Source organism: Lepisma saccharinum, chromosome 7, assembly GCF_977018435.1.
Source record: "Lepisma saccharinum chromosome 7, izLepSacc3.1, whole genome shotgun sequence".
In the NCBI taxonomy this organism is placed as follows: Eukaryota; Metazoa; Arthropoda; class Insecta; order Zygentoma; family Lepismatidae; genus Lepisma; species Lepisma saccharinum.
In genome coordinates this window covers 7176077-7196990 of record NC_139235.1, presented here as the reverse complement: position 1 = coordinate 7196990, position 20914 = coordinate 7176077, and the positions used below count along the sequence as shown (strand labels likewise).

Here is a 20914-nt window from a genome sequence, read left to right as displayed (position 1 = left end):
CCCACAGACAGTTTTTACCCGGATTTCACAGAGAGAGCATCTCCGCGCTACACTCTCGCGTGATCATTGTTTTGTGTCCATGAACTTTGTCCCCTTACGTACCGTGAGCGAATTGCAGATAGAGTTACCAGTGTGCGCCTTATTTTGGTGAAGATTACGCGGTGATTTGTTTTTGCCAAGCGTGGACCACATAAGGATGGAGGGCTAGAGAAGATAGAGAAGGGAGCCGTCGCTCCCCCTGACGCCTGCAACGACGCCGAAGCCAGTCAGCCAACGCCAAAGACGACACCAAAGCCAAACACTGCCCAGAGTTCGAAGGACGTCTTCAGAACGACGCCGATCGAACCCAGAGGGAGAGATTGAAGGACGACTCCAGAACGACGCTTCCAGAACGACGCTTCCTGAACGACGCCGAATCGAAGCCGTCACCAGAGAGATTCCGAACCGACGCGTGACCACGTACACCCGACGCTAGTGACGAGATGAACGCCCGAAGTTCTGAGGAGGTGCAAGTACAACAGATCGTCGCAATTATTCTTCGTCGCGATCGACCTCGGAGGACAATTTCGCCACAAAGGAACCGTGTGCAAGTCCCGCGTCCAGGAGAGATGAATGACCACGCCATGTAGCAGAGTCTGGTAGAGTATACGTCAGAGGGTCTATGTACATGTAAACGTGCGTCGTTAGTATCAACACCGTACAGTTAACGCCGAAGTCTCACTTATTCGCAAAGTTACTCAGGAAAAACCTAAACCTAACCCCGCGTCTGATAATTTTTGGTATTGTTATAAAAAAGAGTTATTTCATGTTCAGATGTGCTAATTTAATTGCCTGCATTCAGCGTTAGAAGCTCCATTTCATTTCTTTAATATTTAGTGTAAATTGTCAACGTGTGCTCCATTTCTTGTGTAACCGACCGCCCCGTCGCGCCATTTAATTTGTCGATAGTTGACTGGTGAGTCCCTTTTAATTGTGGAAAGCGTAGTTGTTTTTATTGCAAGGTCGTGTGCGTGAAATAGTATTATTTGTTGCATAGTGGTTTTTAAGGTAATTTTTGCTCGCGCCGACGATTGATTAGTGTATTCCGGCAGCTGGAGCCAATTAAGTTTTTGCATCATTATGTAATTGAGTAGTTGTTCTCATGGGACGAGAGAGGCTTGTGTGTAATGCCCCCGTCCGGGAAACTTGTATAATGTCGAGCTTGCGACTCGATGCATACGTTCATTCGAACGAAAGATTTAACCACGCCGACCCATTGTCTTAGTTAACCGCTTTCCGAGGGCTGACACTTAAGTTAATTTAAAAGAGCACAGGAGCTGGCAGACAAATGCCTTAAATTCACATAAAGGTTTAAAAATTAAAAGGAATGATATGTTAATGAGATCCATGATTTGTATTTATACTTCATATGTAAAAATACCTCATGTGTGTGAAAGAGAGATAGCGTGAATGTTGTGAGAGTGAGGAGGGTTTGTAAACAGTTGTTGATTGCAATATTTTATTTGTTGTTACAATATATATTCACTTTTTTACCGTTCGTCAGTGTTGTTATTTGACGTTTTCAGGTACCAGATACTATGCTATTAGTGTTTTATGATTGTTCGAATCTACATTTCAAAGGTAAACAAAACAGTGTAACATTTCAAGGTATTAATCTCCGCCTCGCAATACTATGACAATAAACGACCGTCTCAGTACCGAACTTGAAAACCTGGACCGAGAGTCACGACCGGTCTCCCGTACACATAACGACGTTTGGCCCCGTGCCGGGGTATGATTGACACGTCATTTCGGGGATCGTGAGTGCACTCGTTACATTTGGCGCCGCGAACATGGGACGGCAACTTTTGTCATGCCTTTCCAGGAAAGCCAGGATGCGAGAGCGGTAGAAATTTCATTGTGTATACGTCATGCATAAAATTCTTGTGTTAGGTTCCTGGTTATTTTTGTGTTTTTGCTTTGTATTTCGAGGGTTATTTCCATGTATTTGTTGTAGGTTCACGTGTAAGGACACGTTATTGGGCGTAATTGGTAACAATAGGGCAGATATTTTTTTCGGCGAAAGCAGCAAGGGCAGCTGCATAGGGCATTTTTTATGTACTTTTTATGTATTTTTTGGTTTTTGGCGTAATTTATGGCATCAGGCTGAGTTGCGGGATAAGGGATTCCCGACGGACCTCCTTTTTCTTTTTATGTATCGATTTGTAATTCACATTTTGTGTGAGCTCGCGTAAGTTTGCGTAACTGTTCCAAAGTGCGACAGAAAATCGAGCAGATATTATCGAAAGGCCTTCATGAGATTAAGAAATCGTCGTATAGACTGTTTGAACAAGAGTGACGTCATGATGGTTTGCGAGGCTTGTGGAAAGGAATTTGCCGATTTCGAAATCAACAGCGAGGGAGCCAGACCGGTTTGTCACCAGTGCAAAGGCCCGTTGGAAATGGAAAGGGAGATACCAAGTGCCCAAGGGGGTACATCGTCACGTGCGGACAGCGACCACAGCAAGGAAGAAGATGACGTAGGAAGTGGCAGTGGTGCCAACCAATTCCAGCTGGTCCTCCAGATGCTCCAAGGAATGGAAACCAGGATGCAAGGAATGGAAACCAGGATGCAGACCGAGATGCGGACCAACATGCAGGGCTTGCAGGCTGAAATGCAAGGGGTCCAGACCAACATCCAGGGATTGGAAACCAGAGTCCAAACCAACATCCAGGGATTGCAGGCTGAGGTGCAAGGGATGCAGACCGACGTACGAGGGATGGAACAACGCCTCCAAGGGACGGTTCGCGCCTCCGGAGAAGAAATAACGCAACAACTCCTTCAGACGATCCAAGAATCCGAGGCTCGAATCGAATCCAGGATCGCCAGGACCGACGCTCGCGTCAATGAACAGGAAGCCAAGGTGGCAACACTGGCGCAGAGCGTGCGTGAACAGGAAGGAGCCTTGCAACACATCAGCCAGCAGTGTGCACAGCTGGAGACGGCCTGCAATCGGAGCAACGATGCCCTCGAGCGACAAGTGCGGCGAGCAGCGAGCATAGCGGAAGGGAATTCCGACAAGATAAAGGAAATCGAGGACAAACTGGAACGACTAAACGTAGCCGACGTTTCGGGATCATCGCGAGAGGCGGCAGCCATGACGTCACCACAGCCAGCTGCGGTCCCCTCGTCTTCAAGGCGCGCGAGTGACGCAAGACCGACTACGCTTGTCAACGGGGGAAGCGAAGTGGAACCTGGACTACGTCTTCCATCGCCGCGACCGTTCGAAGCCCAAACTTCAACCCGGGAAGATATACGGTCTGAACCAGCACCGGCCAGGAGAGCTCTGTTCCCGCCTGAATATAAAAAACATTTCAAGAAGTTCTCCGGGGCCGACAGGATTTTGCCGTCTGCCTTCATCGAGGAATTCGAAGCAACAGCCCGGGAGTTAGGACTTGCGAATGGGGAGCGATTACTCGTACTGAAAGGCCTAATGCAAGATCGGGCAAAGAACTGGCTGGATCGGAATGAAAGACACTTTCATTCATACTCGTCGTTTAGGGAAGCGTTCTTGACACACTTTCAGCGCCCCATGCAAGTGGAAAGGATGCTTATCCAACTGAGAAACGAGAGGTACGACAGGAACGGGGGACTTACTTTTTCGCAATATTTCTGGCGTAAGTTCAATGAGTTCCAAGCTCTCCAGCCACAGATGACCACGTCGGAGATAATTGCGGCCTTAATTTATCATTACCCGCAAGAGATAAGACGGCATCTCAACGGGGCGTGCGTTTTCGACGCAGAAGCCATGTCGCTCACGCTCGAGAACCTAAACCAGTGCGAAGAGGAACGCGAGAGGATGCGGAGTGACAGATGGAACAAAAGGAGACGACCGGAGGATGAAGGAAACCGGGGAAACAAGCACCCACGCGTTCATTTCGTCCAGAGGAGGTACGATGGGCAGCAACGCGCTCCAGGAGCCGAAGTTCGCCAGCTTCGAGATGATCCGCCTTCGCCACGACAGAGACGCCACTATCGGGGACAGAGACGTCGAGGTGGTCAAACTCCTAGGTCGCCGGGTTACCATGGCAACAGCGGCGACAGCAACTTTTACAACGGTCGAGTGAACAATGGTTATTATCAACGTCATCCCAACAGTAGACCGGAGAGCCCGCGTTCGGACAACGAGAACGCAAGGCGCAGCCCGCCGAGGGTTCAAAGGAGCCCGACGCGAAACGCGAACGGGCCGAATCCCAGCAACACATCTCCACAGCCGGGCCCGTCAGGTCGTCAGCGCCGAAGAGAGGAATGGGATGGCGAAACATGGTTAAGCGACATCGCGCCATTTTAGAAGTATAAGATAATATTGCGCCATACCCAGAGTGTATAAAATGTATATTTATTATGTAAATTGGAGGTATCATTTATATCATGTGTTTTGTGTTATCGAACTGGTTTACTTTTCTTGTACAGGGTGTTAAAAAATTTGTAGTCAAAATTTCATGCCCCTGAGTAGTAAAAATTTTATTCGCCTACAGAATTTTTTGATCGGAAGGAGGGCGAGATGTCACGGTATCTAGTGACATGTGAAACGCAGTTCGATATAAATTATTTTTTGTTTATTGATTCATTTTATGCACAAACATGAAAGTGTGAGGTTTGATCTTATTTTGTGAATAAACTTGTATCCGAGCCAGACACTCGGGAGTTGGGGACAGGGTTTTCTTGAGTGACAGCGGAACTGTCTTTTCGGCTTAGGACATGACATATTTGCACCAACGCGGAGATAAGGAAAGATTATTTTCGCCGCTACCGAGCTTGAGTCGCAGCAGGCGTTCTAACCCATGTTCACGGATGACCAGGAATGCCAGCTGGAGCTCAAGTCTGCAAGGATCGACGACGCGCACTTGACCGCGTTTCAAGACAATGGAGAGAGGTCATTTCCACCCCCTCAGAAAGGGAAGCGAAGCCACCTTAGCGTCATTCCCAACGGACGATTTTGAATCTCTCTTAAATACGCGGTGCTACCATCCCACAGACAGTTTTTACCCGGATTTCACAGAGAGAGCATCTCCGCGCTACACTCTCGCGTGATCATTGTTTTGTGTCCATGAACTTTGTCCCCTTACGTACCGTGAGCGAATTGCAGATAGAGTTACCAGTGTGCGCCTTATTTTGGTGAAGATTACGCGGTGATTTGTTTTTGCCAAGCGTGGACCACATAAGGATGGAGGGCTAGAGAAGATAGAGAAGGGAGCCGTCGCTCCCCCTGACGCCTGCAACGACGCCGAAGCCAGTCAGCCAACGCCAAAGACGACACCAAAGCCAAACACTGCCCAGAGTTCGAAGGACGTCTTCAGAACGACGCCGATCGAACCCAGAGGGAGAGATTGAAGGACGACTCCAGAACGACGCTTCCAGAACGACGCTTCCTGAACGACGCCGAATCGAAGCCGTCACCAGAGAGATTCCGAACCGACGCGTGACCACGTACACCCGACGCTAGTGACGAGATGAACGCCCGAAGTTCTGAGGAGGTGCAAGTACAACAGATCGTCGCAATTATTCTTCGTCGCGATCGACCTCGGAGGACAATTTCGCCACAAAGGAACCGTGTGCAAGTCCCGCGTCCAGGAGAGATGAATGACCACGCCATGTAGCAGAGTCTGGTAGAGTATACGTCAGAGGGTCTATGTACATGTAAACGTGCGTCGTTAGTATCAACACCGTACAGTTAACGCCGAAGTCTCACTTATTCGCAAAGTTACTCAGGAAAAACCTAAACCTAACCCCGCGTCTGATAATTTTTGGTATTGTTATAAAAAAGAGTTATTTCATGTTCAGATGTGCTAATTTAATTGCCTGCATTCAGCGTTAGAAGCTCCATTTCATTTCTTTAATATTTAGTGTAAATTGTCAACGTGTGCTCCATTTCTTGTGTAACCGACCGCCCCGTCGCGCCATTTAATTTGTCGATAGTTGACTGGTGAGTCCCTTTTAATTGTGGAAAGCGTAGTTGTTTTTATTGCAAGGTCGTGTGCGTGAAATAGTATTATTTGTTGCATAGTGGTTTTTAAGGTAATTTTTGCTCGCGCCGACGATTGATTAGTGTATTCCGGCAGCTGGAGCCAATTAAGTTTTTGCATCATTATGTAATTGAGTAGTTGTTCTCATGGGACGAGAGAGGCTTGTGTGTAATGCCCCCGTCCGGGAAACTTGTATAATGTCGAGCTTGCGACTCGATGCATACGTTCATTCGAACGAAAGATTTAACCACGCCGACCCATTGTCTTAGTTAACCGCTTTCCGAGGGCTGACACTTAAGTTAATTTAAAAGAGCACAGGAGCTGGCAGACAAATGCCTTAAATTCACATAAAGGTTTAAAAATTAAAAGGAATGATATGTTAATGAGATCCATGATTTGTATTTATACTTCATATGTAAAAATACCTCATGTGTGTGAAAGAGAGATAGCGTGAATGTTGTGAGAGTGAGGAGGGTTTGTAAACAGTTGTTGATTGCAATATTTTATTTGTTGTTACAATATATATTCACTTTTTTACCGTTCGTCAGTGTTGTTATTTGACGTTTTCAGGTACCAGATACTATGCTATTAGTGTTTTATGATTGTTCGAATCTACATTTCAAAGGTAAACAAAACAGTGTAACATTTCAAGGTATTAATCTCCGCCTCGCAATACTATGACAATAAACGACCGTCTCAGTACCGAACTTGAAAACCTGGACCGAGAGTCACGACCGGTCTCCCGTACACATAACGACGTTTGGCCCCGTGCCGGGGTATGATTGACACGTCATTTCGGGGATCGTGAGTGCACTCGTTACATATATATATATATATATATATATATATACACGCACACATATACATACATACATAAATTATTATGATATGGATATTTATCATGTTATTAAATATAAAAGTCAATTAATTACTAAATATTTTAAAAAAATATTATTATTAAATACACATAAAGGAATTATTTCGTTACTTTTATATATATCAGATATTCGTAAACTAGCAAATTAATTCCTTACTAATTGGTTAAAGATGTCAATAAATTACGAAATAGTTTTGTTTAATACAAAACGTTTATAATTATGTTTGACTTGCATTCTTCTTTCATTGCACGCATATTGTTATTGGTGTAGGCAGAGTAATAATCTCTTGAAAAGAGAGATAGCACTCACTATTTTGTGTCTTTTCCATATTATCCTTAGTAAAGTACATAAGAAGTAAATACTAATTGCTTATACTTTGTTGTTACAAGAAAAACTTTCCCCCCGGAACATTTTTGGAGGTGGGGATTTTTGAGGTCAAGGTTGTTGGTGGGGGGAAATCCCTCCTGTCCCCCCCCCCCTCCAGGATTTCGCATCCTGCTTTGCGGATTGTTTGTGGAGTGTAGTGGCACAAACAGACTACGCCATGAGTGGAACGGCAAGACACCATAAAGAAGGAGTGAAATTAGCGGGAAAAGGAGAATGTCAAGAAATACGTGATCTTTCTCACGCCAACCAAAAAAAAAGCTAATTCTCGGTACGAGTCGTGTTTCTTGGAACTTCCCTTTCCGGCCAAACACCGCTGGATCTTTCTGATGGTAAAAGCATCCGCAGGAGAAAGTCGACGGTAGGTAGAAGTCAACATACGCAATACGTTTGCAGAGGCGACAGCAGCCTAAGGAGATTTTTAATTTTCCTGCGTTCGTTGTGGGTTTTACGTGCGGTAGAAGTTCTGATAAGCAGGCGTGGCTGTTTAACACTCCGAGCATCGCTGAGACCTATTTCGTCCTCATCTTCTCCAAGGTATGTTGTTTCACATGGCAAGGCCGCCAAAGTAACAACAAAGTAAAGTAAAGTGCTCCCCTGTGCTTTGCACCACGCCGTGAAGGCGTACAGTGGGTGTGGAGCTAGGGTCCCAAACTTTCTTGATCATGACCAGTGTGGTGATGTGATCAGCACTACGCCCTTTACCGCCTTTACCTCCCACAGTTACCTCCAGGGGCCCGTCAAGTATCTGAGCGACGCTTGCTGAGCAAGATTTTCGCTCGTTGAGCAGACAAATCATTTACTTGACACTGTTTGCTAATTGATTGAAATATCAGTGCCTTTGAGTAATCTGTGATCAATGTGGCTGCGTCGAGTCGACAAGATTTCGGTGTTTGAAAACCTGTTAATTATGGAACAAAACTATCGAAATTTTCAATTTCACACCCTTGCACAACTTTCCAAAATTACGGTGCGTATATATTTATTATTTGGAATAACAACACTTTCACTGTAATAGAATTTAAAAAAACTGGAATATTATTACATCACTTTCTGTTACTTGAACTTCCTCTGTGATTGTAATTACGCAAGCCGTTCATCATAAATATTTCCTCATAATCGCCGCCCCGTCATCCTCATACAGTTTTCCTCCTCTTCTCATTTGCCTCACGAGATCGATACACAAAAACGCTATATTCTGTGCAGAGGCGTCTAGTGAACGCATGCGGTGCATGCTGCGCATGCGTCAATTGTGGGGAAAAGGACAGCTTGCTCTGCGACGACATTCATGAGCATTTCTACATTCTAATGTCTTCATTCTAATTTCTTCATATAGGAGAAGTATTTATTTTACACGAGAGCGCTCAACTAAGCTTATATTACATTTCTTGTATCTGAAGTGAAAGAAAGTAATAATTCTTTTTATTGACGCATGCATCAATTGTGGGAAAATAATTATTACTTTCTTTCACTTCAGATCCAAGAAATGTATATAAGCTTAGTTGAGCGTTTTCGTGTAAAATAAATACTTCTCCTATATGAATAAAACTAGAATGTAGAAATGCTCATTAATGTCGTCGCAGAGCAAGCTGTCCTTTTTCGCGCGCATGCGTTCACGAGACACATCTGATTCTGTGGCTGAAACGTCTGGCGAGCAAAGATCAAGTTCGCTCAGCGATCAAGTGAGCAGCGCTTGCCAAGTAGCGCTTATTTAGCCGTCAAGAAGCTGAGCGATCATGTTGCTCGCTGAGCGCTCAGATACTTGACGCGTCCCTTTTACGACGCTAGGTGGGCGCCAGAGCCACTTGAACAGGTGGAAATAATCCCGGTTCTCCCCTGCCGGGGATCTAGCTCGGGTCTCTCGCATGGTAGTCAGACGACATAACGACTGAGCTACCGCGGCTTGTAACGACTATGATCTCTTCAGGCATACATAATTTTCGTGCGTCCGTAACCGATCTCCTTGACGGACTGGTTAGCGCAGCGCTCTACGATGGCAGATGTTACGGATTTGAATCCCGGCCATGTCATGGGTGTTCTTTGAGAGCGTCCCTTCATAAAACTCATGTCATCACTCATCCTTATCTTCGCGATTAGTCAAAAGTGCAAGAAAAGTGAAGTAAATAAATAAAATCAATAATTTTCGTGCAGGTGTAGTGATAGGTGTAGGTACACATTGCAATCAAATGGTCAAGGGTTCGATACCGGTGGAGGCATGTAATGGTTCGGATCTAACTTTGAACTGTAGGTCCAGTCCCGATCAGCCTATCTATGAAGAAAGTGCACTTAAAGAAACAAATTTCCATACCATATCTTAAAATGTTTTACATATTCCAATTAATACCCACTTTGACGCTAAATTCACCTATGGACGCCCCGAACCTTTTGCTCTGGCATTAGTTTGGCAATGAGGTGCGCCACAAGAATTTCCAGTCACCATAGCAACTAGCCAGTGGCGGCGATTGGGTTCCAAAATCAGGGGGCAAGTTGCCATAACTGGGGGGCAAAGACAGTATATTTCACTTTGTAGGTAAGGTTTAGCATAGTGCGGGGGGGGGATGGTGGGGGGGCAATTGCCCCCTCGCCCCGTCCCCCTATCGCCGCCACTGCCAACAAGGGATCATATGTTCTTCCATGCTCTCATGTTCAAGAGCCAAAAATATAATTCTACTTGGTTCTTGCATCGCCTCTTCATCTATACCTTTGTCTCTTCGGCAATACTCTATGTGCTTATTGTGTCGTCTGCGGATTTCATGGTACAATTCCCCTTCTAATGATTTGTCCCTGTTAGCGTCCGCGGTCTCGTAAGCTGCCGTGCGTGGTTTCATTTCCCACAGATGGGATTTCTGAATTCCATCCATGTCCGATATTGGAGAAGCACGTCTCACTGTGAACATCCGTGTATCTCCAAGAAATGCGTGCAGGTTGACAGGAATCATTTCTGTAATACAAAGGCTTTCCGGAATGCGATTGACACATATTGGATGTTTTTTTATTTGATTTTTGTTGTATAGCGTCGCTTTTTCTTACATTTTTGCCAAATCGCGACGATGAGGTTGAGTGATGGTATGACGAATGCCCATTCCCTGGCTAGGATCCGAATGCGTACAGTATGTACCAGGAGTTTGTGGAGCAACGCTGGGGATAACGGTTGAGAAGAGGAGAAAGCGAGTGGACGGAGCGAAGCAGTACAGAGGACTTGTTTTTGTTCACTTAATTCGCAGACTGCTGGGATAGAATATATAGGGTGAGGCAGTCAAGCGGGAAGATTTTAAAAAAATCACAAAAAATAGAGAAGGCAAATATTAGTTAATTTTTGGACATGAATGTACTGTACATGAGTTGAAATTGCTAGTGTACCTGAAAAATGTTCATTTTTTTAAATATGGTGTCAGTAAGATGGCGTCCTAGGTGTTGCACACATTGTCGGAGTCTCAGAGTAAATCCGCTCATGACGTTATGCTGACATATTTGTAACCTTTTTTCCTGCCTGTCCTCGATGACTATGACCCAGATGAAGAAACACTCTTCCAGTAAGATGTTGCAACTAGCCAGAGTGTCTATGGATGTGCTTAGACTCGCATTTCATGGTCGTCTCATCAGCAGATTCGGCGATATTCCGTGGCCTGCCCATTCACCCAACTGACAGCTCCTGACTTTTTCCTTTGGGGTTACCTCAAATCCAAAGTATTCAAGGACAACCCTCCAAGAACCAGGGATAATTTGAAGGAGCGAATTCGGCAAGAGATCCACAACATTCTGTTGGAGATGCTACGCAACGTCATGGGCGGATTTACTCTGAGAGCCCGACAATGTGTGCAACACCTAGGACGCCATCTTGCTGACACCATGAAAAATGTACATTTTTCAGGTACACTAGTAATTTCAACTCGTGAACAGTACATTCATGTTCAAAAATTAACTAATATTTGCTCTCTCTATTTTTTGTGATTTTTTTAAATCTTCCCGCTTGACTGCCTCACCCTATATAAGAAAAGTAAATTTAAAAAATTAAGATAAACACGCCAAATTCTATTCAAATAAATTATTTTTATTTTTGTTTATTTTGGTGTTTGTATTAATATTAAGTTTATTATGCTTTGAATTTCGGTACATGTAACCAAAAAAATTTTACAATGTTGTAGCCTTGATAATTATAACTGTTAATATTATTGAAAAATCCCTTGTAAAACTGAATAATAGTTGCTGTAGTAAGGTCTTTCAAATTATAATCTGTCCCAGGAGTCTGTAGCAACGCCGCGCATAACGATAGAGAAGAGGAGGAAGCGAGAGGGTGGAGAAAAGCAGTGCAAGAAACTGATAATTGCAGCCGCGTTTTCCCCTCCATGCACTCACTTCCTCTCTCACGCTCTCATTGGTGGAGCCCTCTCGAGTGTACTTACGCAGAGGACTTGTTTTCGTCAGCTTGCTTCACATACTCCCGGCTCCCGGGACGCGTATTTCACATGTGCACATTGAAATAGAGATTGTGGGCATAGTTTGTGTATGAATGCTCCCTATTGGCTAGCAGACTGCCTCAAGGATATAGGATAGAACCCTGGCATTTATTTCATTGACTTGTGCGAACACTTTCTGTAAACCACAGACTACAAGCAGAACCATCTAGTGGGAAAAATACAACGCAATCGGATAGTAATCAATACTCGAAAAGCGAATAGACTTTCTTATTGGAAATAAAAGACGCAATAATTTTTAAAATGTTGCGTTCGATGAAAATTCTTATACAATTATTTAATATATTGGGTCATTTTCCGCTTTTCGTCAGATGCAAACAAGGAGCATTTTTAATTCCTACTTTAAAAAACTGTCAAAACCTTGAGTAGCGCCAAAACCTTCATTTCGACTATATAAGCGCGCTGCTATTTGTTTTGTAAAAAGTTGTTACAAACCAGATATTACATACTGGAAACAACACAAGATGAAAAGAGAGGAGTTTCAAAAAAGAAAAGTAGATGGCAGCACAAGGTAAAGGAATATAAATAAATCGCTGGAGGATAACTATGCATTTAGTGAAAGTGAACTACAATAGAAAGATGTAGAAAAGATCAAAGCAATGTATAAAAAGTAGAAAATAAATAGAAAAGGAAAATATAAGTGGTTTACATCATTGAACAAGTTCAAGCCTGTAGTTAATTGTTAGGCACGCCATAGAATTGCTCAATAAAGAAAAAATAGACCAACCAACCAGAAACTTCTCCATTACAAGCCACGCCTCCAATCTCTATTTCAATGTGCATATGTGAAATACGCTCCCGGGACAGACTATTGATGATTTTTTCAACGCATTAATGATTTTTCATAAGTATCGTTGTTCCTATAATGTAATATATACTACATGACCAAAATTGTGTTGCAGGTACTTATATACGAAGATCAAAGAGAGAAACCGATTTCCTGGACTTCACCCAAGTGGAGAAGAAACTAGTGGCGGAGCTTGGAGACGACGTGTGCATATATGAGTCAGTGTGCGAGGAGTACGCCAAGAGATCAGATCTCCCGAACAAAGAATCTATAAATTGGAACAAAGTGTTCAAGTAAGTATTTGGAAGCTGTAGATACGTTTTAACTAGCATCTTCCATTTATGATCTTTTAGAGGCATGTGGAGGAGGTTTGGTAGTAGAGCCAGACGTTTCCTCCCCGATGTTCCCACCTCTCTCTTTTTACTCATCCAGCTTCTCCTTTACTTTTGCTTCTCTGGTTTTTTCTCTCTCTCTCTCTAACATCCTTTATTCCACTCTCTCTTTCTTTCTTTTCTCGTTGTGTTTCTCTTTCTCTCTTTGGAATATTTATTTTTCTATCTCTCTGCCTCCCTCTTCTCTCTTCTCACTTTCTCTGTTAATCTCTCTTTCTCTCATATTCTGCATCTTGCTCCCTCTCTCTTTCTATCGTCTTTATTTCTCTCTTCCATTTTTCTCATTCATTCTTCCTCTTGTCCTTCTCTGTTCTCTCTTTTCCTCAATCCCACGCTGTATATTTGTTTTATTTTTCATCTTCTTTCTGTCTCTCTCTCTGTCTATATTTCTCTCTTTATATACAACTCTTCCCATCTATTACCGATATATATATATATATATATATATATAATATAAATGAATGGGTGAGAGAAAGAAGGTAAAGATTCCACATTTTGGTCATATTGAGCTGAGATTTTACTTAAGAGTGGACTGGAGTTTGACATGAAAATAGTTTTCCTGGTCCGACGCGATACAGAGACACCTAGCGACATATCAAGGAACTAGGAACTCTTCTCAGCTGTGTCCTAAGCTGCATCAACTGACACAGAGAAAGCAAACATTCTTCCTCTCAGCACGTAGTAGCAGTCAGTAGGAAATATCATCAAGAGGAAGAAGGAAAATATTCCTGGAATATTTCCCTTTTAGCTCCAGCACCGAAAAGAAGCAGCCAACATTTGAAGTAAAAAGTGTTGAAAGTCAACAAATAACCTACTTTAAGCAATGGTGGCCTATGCTGTTTAAGAAGAGCACTAAAACCTTGCAAAGCAGAGAAGTGTTTGAAATTAGCAAGCACAGGCATCTCACATATAATAATAATAATAAAAAAAGAAAGGTGTGACAGCATATCAGTTTTTAGACTGCACTAGGAGAAGTATTTAAGCTATACAAAAACTGTGAGATTGTGCTTGCTACTACTAATGCTTGTGGTGGGAAACTTCCAATAAACAGGAAAGCTTACACTTGTTTGTTAAAATTATGACCGTATTACAAAATACGAGTACATCATAAAGTCATACACACACACACAAAGCTGGCCCCCGTTGCGGCCAGCGCTACGAAGACAGGGGTCCCGGGTTCGAATCCCGGCCTGGACATGGATGTTTGTTTGTATCCATTCATCAATTTCATCATATCATCACTCATTCCCACACAAATTAGCCAAAAAGTGGTACAAAAAGCGAAGTAAATAAAGCAAATCAATAAATAAATAGACACACACTAAAACACATTTACATACATAAGATAATAAAGAAAAGTAGGAATGGAACAGATATCCATCCATATACACATATGTAATTTATTAATTACCCAGAACATAACCTTGACAGTTCACATCAACTAAAAGCTAACACCAACTAATATTGTTATTATTAGAATACTAAAGTTCACGCATTTATACTGGTTGAAATAGGCTAAATATAATATGAAAAGCAAGGAAAATCATGCCAAACGAACCAAATGTTTATTAGATTTTACACTTACAACAAAATCCAACGAACTTTAAAACACAAATGCATAACCTCGCCCACGTAATCGTCACACTTCAGATATCTCAAACTTGGCTTCTCAAGCAGATAATCCAACTGATTTTATCGCGGAATAAAACAACAAAAGGCAATGTTCTCGTTCTAAACGAATTGCAAAAAGTGCACTTGCCCAAGCAGCATGCATTCATGAACAACTCTTCTTAAACTATCTTGGCAACAATGGAAACTTAAGAATACAACAATTAACGTGTTTCATAATTTGTGTAATTACCGTTTAATTAATATCTATAGCATGCATAGAAAGGGTATTCAGGTGACAAGGAGAGGCAGTTTCACTCATAGCACCATTCCATGTCATATCAACAAGATCTTCAACCTTTCATTTTTTGATTCATTTGAAATTTGGCATACTGAAAGGGACATACCTTAGGTATATACCTATGTGAAGTTGCAGATCCATATCTTTTGTACGTATTTTCGAAATTGCCGAACTACAAAGTGAGCAATTTGGAACAAAGTCTTCACCATCTTGAATTTTAAATAGCAATATTTCGACAATCAGGCCATGTTCAGAAGTCATTCAGACGCCGTTGTAAGAGTATTGAAGAGCTCTTTCACACTATACAGGGAGTCCATAAAATTCTGCAGGAAACTAAAAATCTATAACTTGAAAACTATTAAGTTTATTAACAAAAAGAATTGTGTGTACTTACAGCAAGGTTCAAAGTTTTTTTTTCTGCTTGTTAAGGTTCATCGCGAAACCTCCAATTGTGCACCATTCACGTCCAAGCACTGTTGCAGTCTTTTTGCGAAACCGAGAATTGCGTGCTGACGATGGTCATCTGGGATATTCAGAATCACATAACTTATTTTGTCCTTCTGGTCGTCCAGATTAGCTAGTTTCTATGAATACATCTCTGTCTTGACATGTCCCCACAGCCAATAATCGCAAGGTGTCAAGTCTGGTGGTCTTGCAGGCCAAGGTGTGGGTCCTTTTCGGCCAATCCATCTCTCCTGAATTGTCTCTCCATTGTCTCTCATGTCACAGTCTCCGTCTATCAGCTCGTGTACAAATTTTAACTTGTAGGGCCGGGCCTTCACCTTCTTGCATATGATCTTGGGTAACGTTGACTTCGGTATTCCCAGTTCCAAGGATCTTCGTTTAAGCGATTTCATTGGACTCCGGCCCATGCTGTCCTGCACTGTCGTAACTCGTTCCTGGCCTTCCACTGCGTGGCAAATCTGACACACTTCCCGTTGCCTTGAACTTTTCATACCATCTCTTGATACTTGTGTCTGCTGGGGGTGGTTTCCCATACGTTGTTTGGAACTTTCTCCGCACTGAAATGCAAGATTTTAACTCCGCAAAACAAAGCACACACTGTACCTTTTACTGGATGGACACCATCTTAAGTCAAGTGATCATGTGATTACTAGTGCAAGCGTCATTGAGCAGTGTGGCCAGAACAAAACTTCAAACTTCCCTTCTTCTCACCCAAGAAAACAGTATTCTTAAATGTAACAGTTAAAAAGTTATAGACTCAGCAGACTCCTCTGGTTGGTGTAAACAAACTTTTGGTAGGCATTTACTCAAGAACGGTCCTTTTAACTTTATTCAAACAATTATATGACATTCAAACAATTATATGACATACATACATACACTATTAACCAATAACGGTGCAAATTTTGAAAATGGGATGCCAATGGGATCCGGAGTTATGTTAGATTTGGGATAGGTTAGGTAATGCATGATACCATATTTTGATAGATAAATCCCTATAATTCATCAGTAAAAGTACAACAGAAATTAAATACAATATAAGCACAATGTTGTTTGAATTAACGTAAATGAGGTTTATGTTTACATTCCCAATTCTTAGAAATGTAGGGTGATTCAAAAGTCGGATCCCATAAGCAACTCCATATCAGTGCACATAGCGAAAAATGTAAAGAGGGGAAAGTTGGAAATATGTGAATTTCAATCTAAAGTGCTTCAATTTTCAACATCAAGCTGTACACTGTATTTTCGACTACCACTAAGGCTCGTACAGCAGACACATTGTACACTCATCGGCAATAAAAATAGGACACCTATAATCCTGAAATATTCGCTTCCCTACAGGCGTTATGTGTGTTGTCTAATTCTACGGCGATAAGTGGATTTTGATAGTAATTTTCAATGGCAACTTTTACCACCGCTAAGGTTTCAAGTCAAGTTTTCCAATTTAGTAGGGGAGAGCGGGGTCAATTGTAACAATTTTGACAAATGATGCATTTTCTATGAAACTATTTATCTTTGCAGCGTGAAAATCGGCATGGAAACACTACAATATGTTGTTATTGATATTATGGAGTCACAATCCCGCCATATATAATATGCTAATCATAATTAATGTTTTAAAAATGAGTGACAAATGTTACAATTGACCCTTGTTCGGGGGCAAATGTAACACACTACAGGGGCAAATGTAACATACTAACATTTACCAGAAATACAATTTATTTTTTGCTGGAAATAACATGTATCCTTACACAATGATTAAGAATTAGCTAACTGTGCTCTTGTTAATAAGTAGGCTAATCGAACCATACCAGGTCCGAAACACTGTTTCTAACAAAGATATATCTGATCATTCTGACTGACAGTTATGACAAATGTAAAAGCTGTCTCCTTTGGTGTATTTCTCATGTGACCAGTTGTCACAAGTTAAGCACTGCACCCATTGCTCACCAGATGCACTATTGGACCACTTCTCAAGGCAAATTAAACAAAAACATTCGTCGCCTTCAGAGCTGCTTTCCTGACACCTTCATGCGCTTCTGCTTGCAGTTCTCTTCTTTTTTGATTGAAGACTGTCACTTCTGTCGAACAGCCTCTTTTTCCCTTTGCTGTTTTCTTGTCTCGATCTTTGCTGTGCCATAAGTAGTTTTCGTATAGTAGTTCAGGTATATCTGTCCATGTAGCACTTTTCTTTCTTTTCCTTCGAGGTGCTGATTCTTTAGGTTCTGCATGAGGCAGAGGTCGAATGTCAGCCAGAGAAACAGCTGTTGAGGTGGACGGAAGAGGTTCATTGCAAGGGTTGCATTGCTCTTTGTTCTGGGTACAACTAGTTTCTTCCAAGTTACTTGATTGTTCTGTTTCATTAACTTCATTGTCATCATTAGTAGGTGCCTCGTCGGGGGTTTCTGTTCGTGCCGCAGAATCAGGCCTATCAGTGACGCTAGAAGGAGCAAATTCGTGCTAACTAACTTTGCAGCTTCTTCCATCTTATCTTGTGAAGGGCCTCGTTCGGTAGTTCTTTTTCTGTCTCTCACCATTCTGAAACATACAGAATGTAATGATTCAGGATGGTTGAACAATGTTTTTTATTACAATGCAAGTGAATATTTTACATAAGAAACGCATAAAGGGCAATTGTAACAGTGTTACAACTGCCCCGGTTACATTTGTTACATTTGCCCCATCCTGACGCCATATTGTTTGCTGGCTTGCAGCTACTAACCCCGGCACCAGAAATTGATCACAACTATCTTAACAAATACATCAAATATTGTGTATTGCGATGATATATACAAACCTTGATCAGATGACATCGCGAATTCACTATTAAAAAATAAAAAGGAACCTTATGTTTTTACTTACGTGTTGAAAATTTGTAAAACTCCCAATAATAGCCGGAACAATCGCTACGTTAGCACCACCGCAACACGAGTCACTCCCAACTGACGTCTCCTTTCTACAGTTTTGAATAGTTTTAAAAAATATCTCACGAGAGCAGCACAGTAGCGATTGTTACATTTGCCCCGTGTTACAATTGACCCCGCTCTCCCCTACACGCTGCACACCAGGGGCTGAAATTGCAAATAATTACAAGAATACAACATCGTATAACGGTTTTGAACTTTCAATACAAACTTTAATAACCAATAACCAAGGGATGCCAACTAACGAATTGGGAAAAGTTAAATAATTCTACTTAAAAATAGTATGATGCGTTTCCATCATTGGTTGTAGTGCACCCACGCAAATAAACGTTACTGACGTCATAAAATAATTATTGGAGTTATTTTATTAGTGTTCTATTATATATGTACTTCTTTGTCTTTACAGGAAATACAGGGACACAGCAGCCAACAACCGAAAATATTACCTGCTCAGCGTCTTTCTTGGGGACATTGTGGGGTCGCCCAACTTGTGTAACCAATTGGCTAAACGAGGCAGAAAGTGTCGACAATAACGAACGTGCCATATCAAAGAACTGTGAACGTGGATAGTATCCAGATCACCCAACCTGTGAAGAACATGTAAACGCCATCTTAAAGCATGCAGTGTAATATGTTACAAGTTAATTTGCAACCAGTCCGAAAGTGCTGTGTTCAAATACACGCGAAATGTTGATTTCGAAAAGTTGTCGAACATATTCCCGGTGTTTCGACAGAACTGAATACATCTCATTCTCAACAGTTGTTGAGATTAATTGCGAGCGTCACCCTCTTTCTGTCTGTGGCGCTAGCGTCGACTTTATGGCTCAATAAGACAGGTTTACCTGAATCTTAACTACGTGTAGAAAGAAATCTAGATGACTTAAATTGTTCTCTACGCATAACTGTGCAACACAAATTTAAATTAATATCTTTTCATACAAATGTGAAACACACCTTGGAAAAATTAATAATTTTGTGCAGTTTGGATATGAGTACAATCATCATTGCATAGATTTTAACAGAAGGTCATTTTAGCCTGTCATTTCTTTACTATTTATGAAGTTTAAAAAAGCAGAGATATCTGTTGGCTATTTCTGAAGCTATTGATACTTGCCCATTGGGTGAAGAAAAAAGAAAAGCCAGTAGACTTTATACAATTGCGATTTCAATATTGATTTTATAAATACACTTCTAACAATGTTCGTCGAGGTATTACGAAACCTTTTCCAGTTATCTTTTATTGTTGTTAGTATTAATACTGATAAATTAAAAACTGTTGACTTTGCAACTGTTAGTAAAATCTGTAATGTTATCGATTCATTAAAGAAGTACGCATCTATTTAAATATAATTATGCTTCTTATTAATCCTATTTATTACAGACACACAGGTATGGTGAACACTATATACCCATGCTTACCCGCTACTGTGTCTAAGGAGTGGGTGAGCTGGTGGGCCATAACATTTTGGTCAACAATAACACTCAATAACAATGTACAACAATATTTGGAACGTCTGGTGTGTGTATTGTTATTCTCCATGTATACACCCACACACAGAATCCTGTAAAAGTCAGGGAAATCCTATGAATGAAAAGTCAGTGAAATCATGGTAATGGTGAAAAAATCAGGGAAATAATACTATGGGTGAAAGGTCCGGAAATTTGGAAAATACATCCAAAACCGTAGGGAAGTTAGGTAAATACAGTGCTTTTTGTACTTAGAATGATCTGGAAATAAAAATAAGTTCCATTTCTTCCTTGACCCAGTTCCTTCATGGAAGATATTCTCTATGCAGAAAATATTTCATTCTAAATTTTTGTTCATATATTTTTAACGATGTTGAATAAGGTTTATCTTTTGAATAGCAAATGGAATTTAACAATTGTAAACTTAGTTATTGATTGGCATGTCAAAATACCACAGAAAAGTCTGGATATTAACTTGAAATTTGCCTGAGAAAGCCATTGAATTCGTTTTTGATCAGAATGGGCAAGAAACAACTTGTTAATCAGGCGTAAGTGTATACACTTTAGGTCTACTTTCCTTTACATATTGTTTTGCCTAGCTTTTGGCCTACTGCTTTATGTATAGTACTCCCAAAGCTTTCTATAAAGTTATTATATCTATAGACAAATTAAACTGCTTTTGATATCTGGTTATAAATACAAGTTAACAATACAATAATTTCTGATCACCATCTATTGAGTGATTTTAACTATACAATGTAAACGTGAGAAGAAATATACCAGTCTTTACATTGTGACATATGTTGTACTTATTGTTATTGCACAACAATTAATTACTAATTAGATAATCTTTTGCACTGAAAGAGACATCAGAAACTTTCATGATCGTCTCGTTCAGGAAAATAAATACTTGTTCGTAACAAATAGAAGATCTTTATTTTATGTATTTAACGAACCATATTTCTTTTAATTATTGTTGGAACTTACACGAAAATAACTGTAAAGGTAACTATTACTTGAAGAAAGTAACACTTTAGTTTCAGTTGCTAAATATCACACTTGTACATACACATAATTGATTGATTGGTGTATCAAGGGGTCAGTTATTTATCAGGTGGAAACACATTGCACAGTGTTCCCGGATCCCGCTTTAAACGGTAGGTCCAGTCCCTATCTGTGCATAAAGTGGACTTAAAACAACAATTTATACAAAAAAACATTCTTGTT

At 41.2% G+C, this 20914-nt stretch overlaps 1 protein-coding gene across 1 annotated transcript in view; it reads left to right on the top strand.

Moving 5' to 3' along the window:
• Window positions 1-19570, top strand: part of LOC145990116 (uncharacterized) — a 40307-nt gene extending 20737 nt beyond the window's left edge. The window contains exons 2-3 of the mRNA XM_083125773.1: window positions 12646-12823; window positions 18627-19570. Coding sequence (XP_082981899.1) covers window positions 12646-12823; window positions 18627-18753 — 305 coding nt within the window. The 3' untranslated portion in view covers window positions 18754-19570. The remainder of the gene's footprint in view (window positions 1-12645; window positions 12824-18626) is intronic.
• The last annotated feature ends 1344 nt before the right edge of the window (window positions 19571-20914 follow it).